This window comes from Ranitomeya variabilis, chromosome 1, assembly GCF_051348905.1.
Source record: "Ranitomeya variabilis isolate aRanVar5 chromosome 1, aRanVar5.hap1, whole genome shotgun sequence".
Taxonomy (NCBI): Eukaryota; Metazoa; Chordata; class Amphibia; order Anura; family Dendrobatidae; genus Ranitomeya; species Ranitomeya variabilis.
Window position 1 is genome coordinate 823122642 of NC_135232.1, and position 12591 is coordinate 823135232.

Consider the following 12591-nt stretch of genomic DNA (forward strand, 5'->3'; position numbering starts at 1 on the left):
AAAAGATGAGAGGCGTCTGTAATTTACATCATAGGTAGACCTCAACTATGGGAGACAAACTGAGAAAAAAAAATCCTGAAAATCACATTGTCTGTTTTTTTATCATTTTATTTGCATATTATGGTGGAAAATAAGTATTTGGTCAGAAACAAAATTTCATCTCAATACTTTGTAATATATCCTTTGTTGGCAATGACAGAGGTCAAACGTTTTCTGTAAGTCTTCACAAGGTTGCCACACACTGTTGTTGGTATGTTAGCCCATTCCTCCTTGCAGATCTCCTCTAGAGCAGTGATGTTTTTGGCTTTTCGCTTGGCAACACGGGCTTTCAACACCCTCCAAAGGTTTTCTATAGGGTTGAGATCTGGAGACTGGCTAGGCCACTCCAGGACCTTGAAATGCTTCTTACGAAGGCACTCCTTCATTGCCCTGGTGGTGTGCTTTGGATCATTATCATGTTGAAAAACCCAGCCACGTTTCATCTTCAATGCCCTTGCTGATGGAAGGAGGTTTGCACTCAAAATCTCATGATACATGGCCCCATTCATTCTTTCATGTACCCGGATCAGTCGTCCTGGCCCCTTTGCAGAGAAACAGCCCCAAAGCATGATGTTTCCACCACCATGCTTTACAGTAGGTATGGTGTTTGATGGATGCAACTCAGTATTTTTTTTCCTCCAAACACGACAAGTTGTGTTTCTACCAAACAGTTCCAGTTTGGTTTCATCAGGCCATAGGACATTCTCCCAAAACTCCTCTGGATCATCGAAATGCTCTCTAGCAAACTTCAGACGGGCCCGGACATGTACTGGCTTAAGCAGTGGGACACGTCTGGCACTGCAGGATCCGAGTCCATGGTGGCGTAGTGTGTTACTTATGGTAGGCCTTGTTACATTGGTCCCAGCTCTCTGCAGTTCATTCACTAGGTCCCCCCGCGTGGTTCTGGGATTTTTGCTCACCGTTCTTGTGATCATTCTGACCCCACGGGGTGGGATTTTGTGTGGAGCCCCAGATCGAGGGAGATTATCAGTGGTCTTGAATGTCTTCCATTTTCTAATTATTGCTCCCACTGTTGATTTCTTCACTCCAAGCTGGTTGGCTATTGCAGATTCAGTCTTCCCAGCCTGGTGCAGGGCTACAATTTTGTTTCTGGTGTCCTTTGACAGCTCTTTGGTCTTCACCATAGTGGAGTTTGGAGTCAGACTGTTTGAGGGTGTGCACAGGTGTCTTTTTATACTGATAACAAGTTTAAACAGGTGCCATTACTACAGGTAATGAGTGGAGGAAAGAGGAGACTCTTAAAGAAGAAGTTACAGGTCTGTGAGAGCCAGAAATCTTGATTGTTTGTTTCTGACCAAATACTTATTTTCCACCATAATATGCAAATAAAATGATAAAAAAACAGACAATGTGATTTTCAGGATTTTTTTTTCTCAGTTTGTCTCCCATAGTTGAGGTCTACCTATGATGTAAATTACAGACGCCTCTCATCTTTTTAAGTGGTGGAACTTGCACTATTGCTGACTGACTAAATACTTTTTTGCCCCACTGTATATATATATATATATATATATACACTCACCGGCCACTTTATTAGGTACACCATGCTAGTAACGGGTTGGACCCCCTTTTGCCTTCAGAACTGCCTCAATTCTTCGTGGCATAGATTCAACAAGGTGCTGGAAGCATTCCTCAGAGATTTTGGTCCATATTGACATGATGGCATCACACAGTTGCCGCAGATTTGTCGGCTGCACATCCCAAAGATGCTCCATACAAGGCAGGATGGATCCATGCTTTCATGTTGTTTACGCCAAATTCTGACCCTACCATCCGAATGTCGCAGCAGAAATCGAGACTCATCAGACCAAGCAACATTTTTCCAATCTTCTACTGTCCAATTTCGATGAGCTTGTACAAATTGTAGCCTCAGTTTCCTGTTCTTAGCTGAAAGGAGTGGTACCCGGTGTGGTCTTCTGCTGCTGTAGCCCATCTGCCTCAAAGTTCGATGCACTGTGCGTTCAGAGATGCTCTTAGGCCTACCTTGGTTGTAACGGGTGGCGATTTGAGTCACTGTTGCCTTTCTATCAGCTCGAACCAGTCTGCCCATTCTCCTCTGACCTCTGGCATCAACAAGGCATTTCCGCCCACAGAACTGCCGCTCACTGGATTTTTTTTCTTTTTCGGACCATTCTCTGTAAACCCTAGAGATGGTTGTGCGTGAAAATCCCAGTAGATCAGCAGTTTCTGAAATACTCAGACCAGCCCTTCTGGCACCAACAACCATGCCACGTTCAAAGGCACTCAAATCACCTTTCTTCCCCATACTGATGCTCGGTTTGAACTGCAGGAGATTGTCTTGACCATGTCTACATGCCTAAATGCACTGAGTTGCCGCCATGTGATTGGCTGATTAGAAATTAAGTGTTAACAAGAAGTTGGACAGGTGTACCTAATAAAGTGGCCGGTGAGTGTATATATATATTAGTTTCTTAACAAGTTTCCTTAGAGGATTTGAACTCTTGAGCGCATATGTGGGAGTGGTGAAGATGGTGGTTCACTCTCTCACATACCAAGTGGTTAAATGTATTTTATAGTAATGTATGCTATCTGTAAGCAAATCCCACTGGGGCTGCAGAATAGCCTAGACAGGGTTAACTGTATTGTCTGGTCCAGATTGGAGGATCTAAGTGATAGTGACAAAGACAGGAAGGTTTGTCAAAAAGTGAGCTCAGACAAGGAAAGAAGTCAGGACACCCCTCTGGTCAATGTAATCTTCACTGGAGAGTGTGTGTGTTTATGGAACACTAGAACAGAGAAGCAGACAGACAGAGAAGGAAAACAAATAAGGAGAGGAGCTTGAGGGGTGACTGTGGAATACTCCAAGATGGCGAGTTGGGGAAGGGAACTCTGGTTTAGCAACATGTGTGAGATCCCATGAGATTCCGGGGATGCAAAGTGTCAGCCAAGGTTTGAGAGCTGTAGGTCGAAGAATAGACTAGTCATCGAGGCTGGGGGCACATACAGTAAAGAAGTTAGCCACAGGCGCTTCATTTTCATGGTTCCTGAAAGTGGCTGAAGCTAGAGAAAGTAGGAAGAAGCAGCTGAAGAGGTTTAACTGTCTAGGAAGCTTGAAAGCCCCTACCTCCACTAGTGAAAAGTTTCATCACTTGTGCCGTTGAAAAATGTTTGTTGAAGAGATGACTCTGTACTGCAACCTAAAACTTTGTGGATCAATGAAATGAACAGTAAAGTTAAACTTGTTTTTATACATTTTTGCAGTCTTCTGTTCGTGGGGTCGCAGCAACACACAAACCAGAAACAGGCCCTTGCTTTCTGTCCGGGGTGTCGGACTCATGACACTCACCTACGACTTCCACCATGGGCAATGTTACACATACTGTAATATTGCAATCTACTGCATAAGTATCAAACTCCTATGAATTCCAGGCTGGCTTCATAGGATACAGCCATGGCAGAAATAGTAGGTACCATCAGAAGGCCCCTGCTTGCCATGGCAGCCCATCAGCACCCAGGAATAGTGTTGCAGGGAGAAAGGGGATCAGAACTTGGTGCAATGCAGTTGAATGATTTTTTCACTAACTGAATCTAAATCACGGCATGTACGAATTTGATCTGAAAATTGGATGAGACTCATCCATTCAAGTATGTGAGCGTGAGAACAATAATCGAATGCCATACAGAGATACAGTATAACATCCAATCTTGAAGTAATCTACTGATATTGGGGTCCCAGCAGCTCCACTTTGGCTTATGTGTAAAAGGGGAATGGCTTGCTTTATCACTTCAACATGTTAGCATGCCGTCCTCTCCGCCTAATAACTGTGACTAAGAAGGGGGATAAATTAGGTACTGAAGTAAAACTCCTTCACACACAACCCATATAGTCCACAGGCCGTATGCTAACAGAAGATGACCTCTCAGGCTCTCACATTTTGAATGCAAGTCAGAAGTGGCGCTGCCAGGATCCAGGACTAGCACTGGTATTATCTGTTCAGGACACAAGTGATTTAGGATTTTGGATATATTTATATTTAAAAAAAATTTTTTTTATTGGATATCCCCTTTAAGTAAACTAAACTAAAAAGATGAAATTTAAAGAATGATACAAGTCATAGGAATGTAAATGCCACACACAAAAAAAAATCACCCAGAAATCAGTCACAAGCTTTTTCTGTGGAAATAAATTGAAAATTTTCAATACAGATTTTAGCATTTGCAATAAGTGAAATACAGAGCAAAGTCTGCAAAATTTGCAAAGCCATATGACAGTGGACAGTGGGCTCATATGGTTTTTTTTTATAAAATGCAGCAATAAGTACTCTACAACAGTCATGGAAAATCTGAGAGGGTAAGAAACGGTTAATGTCAGTCCTTGTTACAACTTCAGTGTTGTGCGGTGATTGTGGCATGCAGCACAGCGAGCTGATTTATGGAACAATGCACTAATATAATTTAATGTACAGATTTTTGGCAAAAGATCCTCAGCTCTCTGGTTTCAATCCTGCAGCATTTTATGTTAGTGATGTGTTTCCGATAGCGGATATTTTTATTTACAGATACAGCGACAGTTCTGAACATTTTTCATGTTTATATGTAGAAGAATCACTATACTATTCAGCAGTTTGGAAGCAATATGTGTATATTCTCTTTAAATGCATTTTAAATCATGTAATAAATCTCAGCTTCCTGGATAATAGTCTTGGGTTGAAATATCTCTTGAAATAATACATTGACATATTAATACTGCCAAGTTTGTACAAGAGACGATCCAAATTTCTCAAAGATTGAAACCAAAAGAGATATGGAGTTTGTGTATCCCTTGTGCGGGTTTCCTACTGATTCGTTGGTTTCCTTCCACACTCCAAAAATGTACTGGTAGATTAAATGCCTTACTTTGAAGTTGGCACTCATACACAGTACAGAGCAAAAGTTTGGACACACCTTCTCATTTAAAGATTTTTCTGTATTTTCACGACTATGAAAATTGTAAATTCACACCGAGGGCATCCAAACTATGAATTAACACATGTGGAATTATATACTTAACAAAAAAGTGTGAAACAACTGAAAATATGTCTTATATTCCAGGTTCTTCAAAGTAGCCACCTTTTGCTTTGATGACTGCTTTGCACAGTCTTGGCATTCTCTTGATGAGCTTCAAGAGGTAGTCACCGTAAATGGTCTTCCAACAATCTTAAAGGAGTTCCCGATTGGGTTCAGGTCTGGGGACTATGGAGGCCAGGTCATCTGGCATAGCACCCCATCACTTTCCTTCTTGGTCAAATAGCCCTTACACAGCCTGGAGGTGTATTTGTTGTCATTGTCCTGTTGAAAAATAAATGATGGTCTAATTAAACGCAAACCGGATGGAATAGCATGCCGCTGCAAGATGCTGTGGTAGCCATGCTGGTTCAGTATGCCTTCAATTTTGAATAAATCCCCAATAGTGTCACCAGCAAAGCACCCCCACACTATCACACAACCTCCTCCATGCTTCACGGTGGGAACCAGGCATGTAGAGTCCATCTGTTCACCTTTTCTGCGTCGCACAAAGACACGGTGGTTGGAACCAAAGATCTCAAATTTGGACTCATCAGACCAAAGCACAGATTTCACCTGGTCTAATGTCCATTCCTTGTGTTCTTTAGCCCAAACAAGTCTCTTCTGCTTGTTGCCTGTCCTTAGCAGTGGTTTCCTAGCAGCTATTTTACCATGAAGGCCTGCTGCACAAAATCTCCTCTTAACAGTTGTTGTAGAGATGTGTCTGCTGCTAGAACTCTGTGTGGCATTGACCTGGTCTCTAATCTGAGCATTTTGCTGCCATTTTAAAGCACCAACTTTTCTTTTGGTTTTGTGTTCGGTGTCAAGTTCCCTGGTCATATTCAGATGCTGAAACGAACTTTGAACTTCAAGTCGGCCTAACCCTACAAACTTGAACATTCACAGGTCTGCTCAACCCTAATTGTGAGCCCCAATGGGGATGGTGATGATGATGTCAGTAAAGTGTTGTGGAATATGATGTCATTGCATAAATATGCAAGATTATCATTATCATATTTGTGTACTGGACATGTTATAGATATATTACATATCATTAATGCTGTGTAGTATATCTCCAAATTATCTGTACATTTTCAAACTATATATAGGGTAATTTTAATAATATTAATAATAATAAGATTTTTATTCATATAGCGACAAGATATTCTGCAGCACTTTGCATTTAAACAGTGACATATATAGACAATAGATTATATACAAGGTAAGACAGTTAAATCAGTTACAGAAGTAGTGAGAGTCCTGCTTGCAATCTTACAACATAAAATGAAATAGGGGAGGCACAATAGGTGAAAAGTGCTTGTTATTTTAGGTCCAGCCATTACAATAAATAGGGTTTTTCATGTAAAACTGTATGATCCAGTCATCAGTTAGTAGGTTTAAGGGCAGTTTTTAAGTGCATAGAGAGTGTGGAGACAGATACAAAGAAGGGAGCAGATTCTGAATACTATTTAGAAGGACAAAAAATGTAAGAGATAGGTTAATGTATTGAGATTATAGGCTTGATTAAAGAGATGTTTTTAAAGCACTCTTAAAAATAGTGGGGCTAGGTATTAGCTAGATCGTCTGCGGTAGTGCATTCCAGAAAACTGGCGCAGCACGAGAGAAGTCTTGGAGACAGAGGTGAAGTTTCGGATTATGGAGGATGTTATTCTTAGGTCAGTTGCAGAATGGAGGGCATGTGTAGAGCTATAGACAGAAATGAGACAGGAGATATAAAGTGATGCAGAACTGTGGAGAGCTTTGTGGGTGAGAGAGATACGTTTAAATTGTATTCTGTAGCAAATGGTCAAGCAGTATAATGACTGACATAAGATGGAGGCATTGGTGAATCGGCTGGAAAAGCAAATTACCATCCGCATTCAGGATGGATTGGAGAGGACAAACTTAGATTAGAGGGAGACCAATCAATAGAGAGTTGCACTAGTCTAGGTGAGAATGAGTCAGAGTGACACTAAGAATTTTAGCAGTTTTAAAGTGAGGAAAGGTCAGATTCTGGAGATGTTTTAAAGATACAGGTAACATGAGCAAATGAGCAATTGGATATAGGGAATAAAGGAAAGTTCTGTGTCAAATATAATCCCAAGACACCAAGCGTGCTGCTTGGGAGTTATGCTTGAACCCTCCAAGGTAATTTAAATGCCAGGTAGAGTTAGGTTAGTAGATGGAGGACACACAAGAAGTTTTGTTTTGGAGAGATTTAGTTTGAGATGGAGGGAGGACATGATGTCAGAGACAGCAGACAGACAATCCTTGGTATTCTGTGTTAAGGTGGGGGTAATTTTAAGTTGTTTTAGCTGATACCTCCTGACTTTTAAAAAAATGGAATTTTTTTTATCTTAAACCCTAATTTCTGTAAAGAGTGACTCAATCTTGTCCAGTGTTTCTACGTATACTGTCATTGTAAACGGAGTAGAACAATTCTGAGGTCAGTTACATTTTAAAAAGAGAAGAATGGCTTTTTTGTCATGTTATGAAAGAACCTCACAAAGAAAAAAATGTGGGAGGTTCTGTAGGATTGCATACATTAAGTATGGAGATATTCTCAAAATTTCTTCTGGAAGAGAATATCTCCCTACACACAGAGGCTGATAAAGCCTGACACAAAGCCACTTTAGATTTGTACTACTGCAGAAAAAGCAGGGATTATTTCGCTGGGTCAACAGAAGGTAGCTAAAAAGCTGCACAAAAATTTTGTCTTGCAAAATTAGAAAATTAGTATTTTGAAACACCAGAGGAGATACATCAATTAAGCGTGTTAGATTTTTGACTTAATTTGTGCCAAAAAAATCTTATGTGACTTGCACCCTATTTATTATTTGTTGTCTGAGCACAAATGTGATATATACTAAGCCCATTTATAGGTTATATATAGGCAGTCTTACGGTTGGGCAAATTCTTCAAACTGCGTGATCTACTTTGATAAAATTGTGTAGTCAAAATCTGCACTGTCTAAAGATTAGCCAGTATTGATAAGTATGCTGCACTAGATCTAGTCCTCTAAAGACCATTCATTATTATCGTGCATCTCTAGTATGGTTACATTAAAGTCAATAATCTCTGGCAGTTTTTAAACTGACTAAAACCTGTAGATGTGTGAAAAAGTATAAGTATAGTGTGTGCAGGTTATTTCACTCTCCAGCAGAGGAGCTTTGAGGGGGAGGCGGCAAAAAGTCTCTTAAGTACTCTTTAAAAGAGTAATTTTATAATTATAAAGATTCATAATAAAAGATATCCCTCTTGGAGATTTTGCACTAGTGCCCACAATCAGTGTCATTGGACACCTAATATATTTATCAAGCAGATATTTGAGCACATTTAAAAAAAGTAATCAAAAAATGGCAGTGTTTGCACTTTGAGGTCATTAAGAGAAATTTCAACTTGCTAACATTTTTGTTATTATTACTATGATGTACAGTAAAAAATTATATTGTGGTACTGTGTTAGCCACAAAAATCAAGGTAAATACTTTTCTGCTCAAAAATGACAAAAGTATTCTCGGAGTGATACCTTTATTGGCTAACCAGAAGAATTATGTTTGGAAGCTTTCAGAGCACAGAAGCTCCTTCTCTTACTCCTGCCTGAAGAGCGAGTCTCTTTGCTCTGAAAGCTTGCAAACATAATTCTTTTAGTTAGCCAATAAAGGAATTACATTGGCAAATAAGTTGTGCAGACACAACTTTATTGTTTGTTTTTAAAGAAATGATTTCGGTTTAATCTGATTTTTTAACACTGAAGTCTATGGAAAACGTATACGTTAATTAGCCATCCATTACATTCCATTTGAAATGGATCCTGTAGGCAAGAATCACATCCTTTTCAAATGAAAGAAAAATGGTTGACTAATTAACGGATCCATTGTCCATAAGAAAAAAAATGGATGCAGTTGAAATCAGCTGTTTAAAAAGAGAGCAAAAAGTGGTGTCTGCACTACTTTTTTGCTAACAAATTTCTCCTGGATCCCTTCTAACGGATAATTACTGGACATGGGAACATAGCCTTAAGAAGGGATTTGCCAGATTGAACTTCGCTGCCACTACTACGGATCACATCCCATTTATTGAGGCTGTCTAAATGTTACAATTGCCCTTAGTTTTAATCTTTCAGGTCTAAACGAGATACTGTAAAATCAGACATGTCTTATTCATATTTTATGTTTTGTCTTTTTTTTCAGCATGTCGTCCAGGATTTTTCAAGTCTTCCCCTCAGAGTCAGACATGCAGTAAATGCCCACCTCATAGCTATGCCCATGAGGAAGCATCAACGTCCTGTGTCTGCGAAGAGCGATTTTATAGGAAAGAGTCTGACCCACACACGATGGCATGTACAAGTAAGGATATTCTAAGCACTTTCATTTCTCTATTGCATGTCAATAAGGCAACATACATACATTCATATGAATGCAATTTATCCGCATGTTATATTGTAATGATGCATTGATTTTCTTCTACATTTGCCGCTTAGTTGAAGCTAAATTTATACCTGATTTGTTCACTCTACCTTTAAATTAGAAGACACCCCTTTGTGGAAATCTTAAGTTTCTAAATGCTATTTCACCTTTTGTAATAATTTTTTACTTAAATATCAAATTAAAAATTTAAAAAACTGAAGCAACCAATGAAATTGTTTTTAAAAAAAATCAACTATCGTTTTTTGGCTGCAGCTTTTTTGCAGACCTTTCTGTAGTTTGATACTTCAGTCGTATATTAAGCTTTTCAATGAATCTTCTGTTGTACTGTCTATAGCAGTGTTCCCCAACTCCGGTCCTCAAGAGCCACCAACAGGTCAAGTTTTCAGGATTTCCTTAGCATGGCACAGGTGATTAAATGCTTGCTTGTCCAGGTGATGCAATTATCACCTTTGCAATACTATGGAAATCCTGAAAACATGATCTGTTGGTGGCTCTTGAGGACCGGAGTTGGGGAACACTGGTCTATAGGTAGATATTTAGGATTATTATATAGTATAATTGAAACACGTCACCACTTCTGCATTTTTCACCCACTCCTGATTTGGGCTTACAAATACTGATGTAAAATACTGACCAAATGCTAAATGTGTGCACATGTCCTCATGCAGGTAGACTGAATGATCTACTTTCTTCTCTGCTCAACACTTAGCAGTGTTTGGAAAAGACACAGAGCCTCATATCACAGTACGCTGATCTCAGAGATGGGGGAGGTGCAGATTTCTAAGCACAGCACTCCCAGATCACTGAGGGAGCAGTGACAATTTTATTACACTGTTGGGGGTGGACAAGGGGAGCTGCCTCTGGACTATAAGATGCAGGCACTTTTTATCAAGGGATTTTCTTGCTAAAAAGTGCATCTTATAGTTAAAAACTACAGGAATCTTATTTGACCCATTATAGCTTGCGTATCTTTGAATATCACAGTTGGGCCAAGTTCACACGATTGTTCCATCCAGAAAACTCGGATGATTTTTTTTCTCATTTGTTATCCATAGGCAATACAATTTTTACTCTGTAAATAAACCTACAAAGATGGCAAAGTTTGTGGCACTTCCCAAATCTTATTACTCCAAAACCAAATAAGGAAGCATAAGCCAATGTAAAACACAAAAAACTTTATTCACAAATAATTCAAAAAGTAAAAAAAAATATAAAAAAGAGACACCAATACAAAAAGACTGCCTATCAGATAAATATTTTAGTCAGTTCCTAATAATCAATAAATATATTATAGGAACAGAGAAAGCCTAATCCAAAAATAGGAAACCTTGAGACAGTGTGAGACAAAGAGATTTATAGGTGCATATTGCATCCAAAAAAATCAGAATGTATAGTCACATCCAAAATTAATTTATAATCTCTTCAAGTGCAAATTGCCTCCTGATGGTCAAAAATATGTAGTTACATCCAGAAACAAATCACAATCAAATCAAGGTTTATCCTAAATCTGCCTAATATATATACTGTTAAGCATATAATTATATAAGTAAGTACATATGCTGTATAAAGTGCATAGTGCTTAAATAAATGTGCCTAAACAGGCTAAAGACCGCTGTGCAGTATAATAATACGTATAAAGCTCAATTGACAAATAGCTAATATAAACATGCAGTTTCCAATATAAGATCAGCTAGGAAGAAAACAAGGAATTATAGGGATTAGTTGCCACAAATAGTTAATGCCTCTATGCTACACCTAATGATTAAACCAAACAGTAACCTATCATGGTACCTCGAATATCTGAGAGCTAATTAGTCCTGAATTGTAGTCTGTGATTCCTCTTTTAATTTAACTATAAAGAACTTTATAGCCCAATACACATTTATTACCCTCATTCATTAGTCTTAATTTCTTCTCAGCAAGGCAATTCTAACACAAATACACTAAAGGATAATAAGAAGCGAAAACCATGGCTTTATGAAAGAGTCTATGATAATTTCAAGCACGCATATAGTTGTACAAACAATGTTCCTACACTCATAAGAATGCCACATTTATATTTTCTTTTTTTTGTTTGTATACTTTAAACAGAAGCCATATGTAAAAAAAGAGAATGCTATTAAAATTTATATCCTAGCTTCTATAGACACACACAATGGTGTAGAAGTATTTGCCCTGTTTTAATTTGTTATACCAAATTTTGTATATTTGTCACAGATACAGGTGCTTCTCACAAAATAAGAATATCATCAAAAAGTTAATTTATTTCAGTTCTTCAATACAAAAAGTGAAACTCATATTATATAGAGTCATTACAAACAGAGTGATCTATTTCAAGTGTTTATTTCTGTTAATGTTGATGATTATGGCTTACAGCCAATGAAAACCCCAAAGTCATTATCTCAGTAAATTAAAATAATTAACAAAAAACACATGCAAAGGCTTCCTAATCATTTAAAAATGTCCCTTAGTCTGTTTCAGTAGGCTCCACAATTATGGGGAAGACTGCTGACTTGACCGATGTATAGAAAGCAGTCATTTACACATTCCACAAGGAGGGTAAGCCACAAAAGGTCATTGCTAAAGAAGCTGGCTCTTCACAGAGTGCTGTATCCAAGCATATTAATGGAAAGCTGAGTGGAATGAAAACGTGTGGTAGAAAAAGGTACACAAGCAACCGGGATAACCGCAGCCTTGAAAGGATTGTTAAGAAAAGGTCATTCAAAAATTTGCGGGGGATGCTGCTGGAGTCATTGCTTCAAGAACCACCACACACAGACATATCCAAGACATGGGCTGCAAGTGTTGCATTTCTTGTGTCAAGCCACTTATGACAAATAGACAAAGCCATAAGCGTCTTACCTGGGCCAAGGAGAAAAAAACTGGACTGTTGCTCAGTGGTCCAAGGTGTTCTCAGATGAAAGTCTGGAGGAAAAGTGGAGAGGCACACTGTCCAAGCTGCTCAAGGTCTAGTGTGAAGTTTCCACAATCGGTGATAGTTTGGGCAGCCATGTCATCTGCTGGTGTAAGTGCACTGTGTTTTATCAAGACCATAGACAGTGCAGCCATCTACCAAGAATTTTTAGAGCACTTCATGC

General features: G+C 38.8%; 1 protein-coding gene across 6 annotated transcripts in view; it reads left to right on the forward strand.

Annotated features, from left to right (window-relative positions):
• EPHA5 (EPH receptor A5) overlaps positions 1 to 12591 on the forward strand; it is a 604949-nt gene that overhangs the window by 339822 nt on the left and 252536 nt on the right. For all 6 annotated transcript variants that reach the window (XM_077275159.1, XM_077275141.1, XM_077275149.1 and 3 more), the window contains exon 4: positions 9257 to 9412. In XM_077275159.1, the coding sequence (XP_077131274.1) occupies positions 9257 to 9412 (156 nt within the window). The remainder of the gene's footprint in view (positions 1 to 9256; positions 9413 to 12591) is intronic.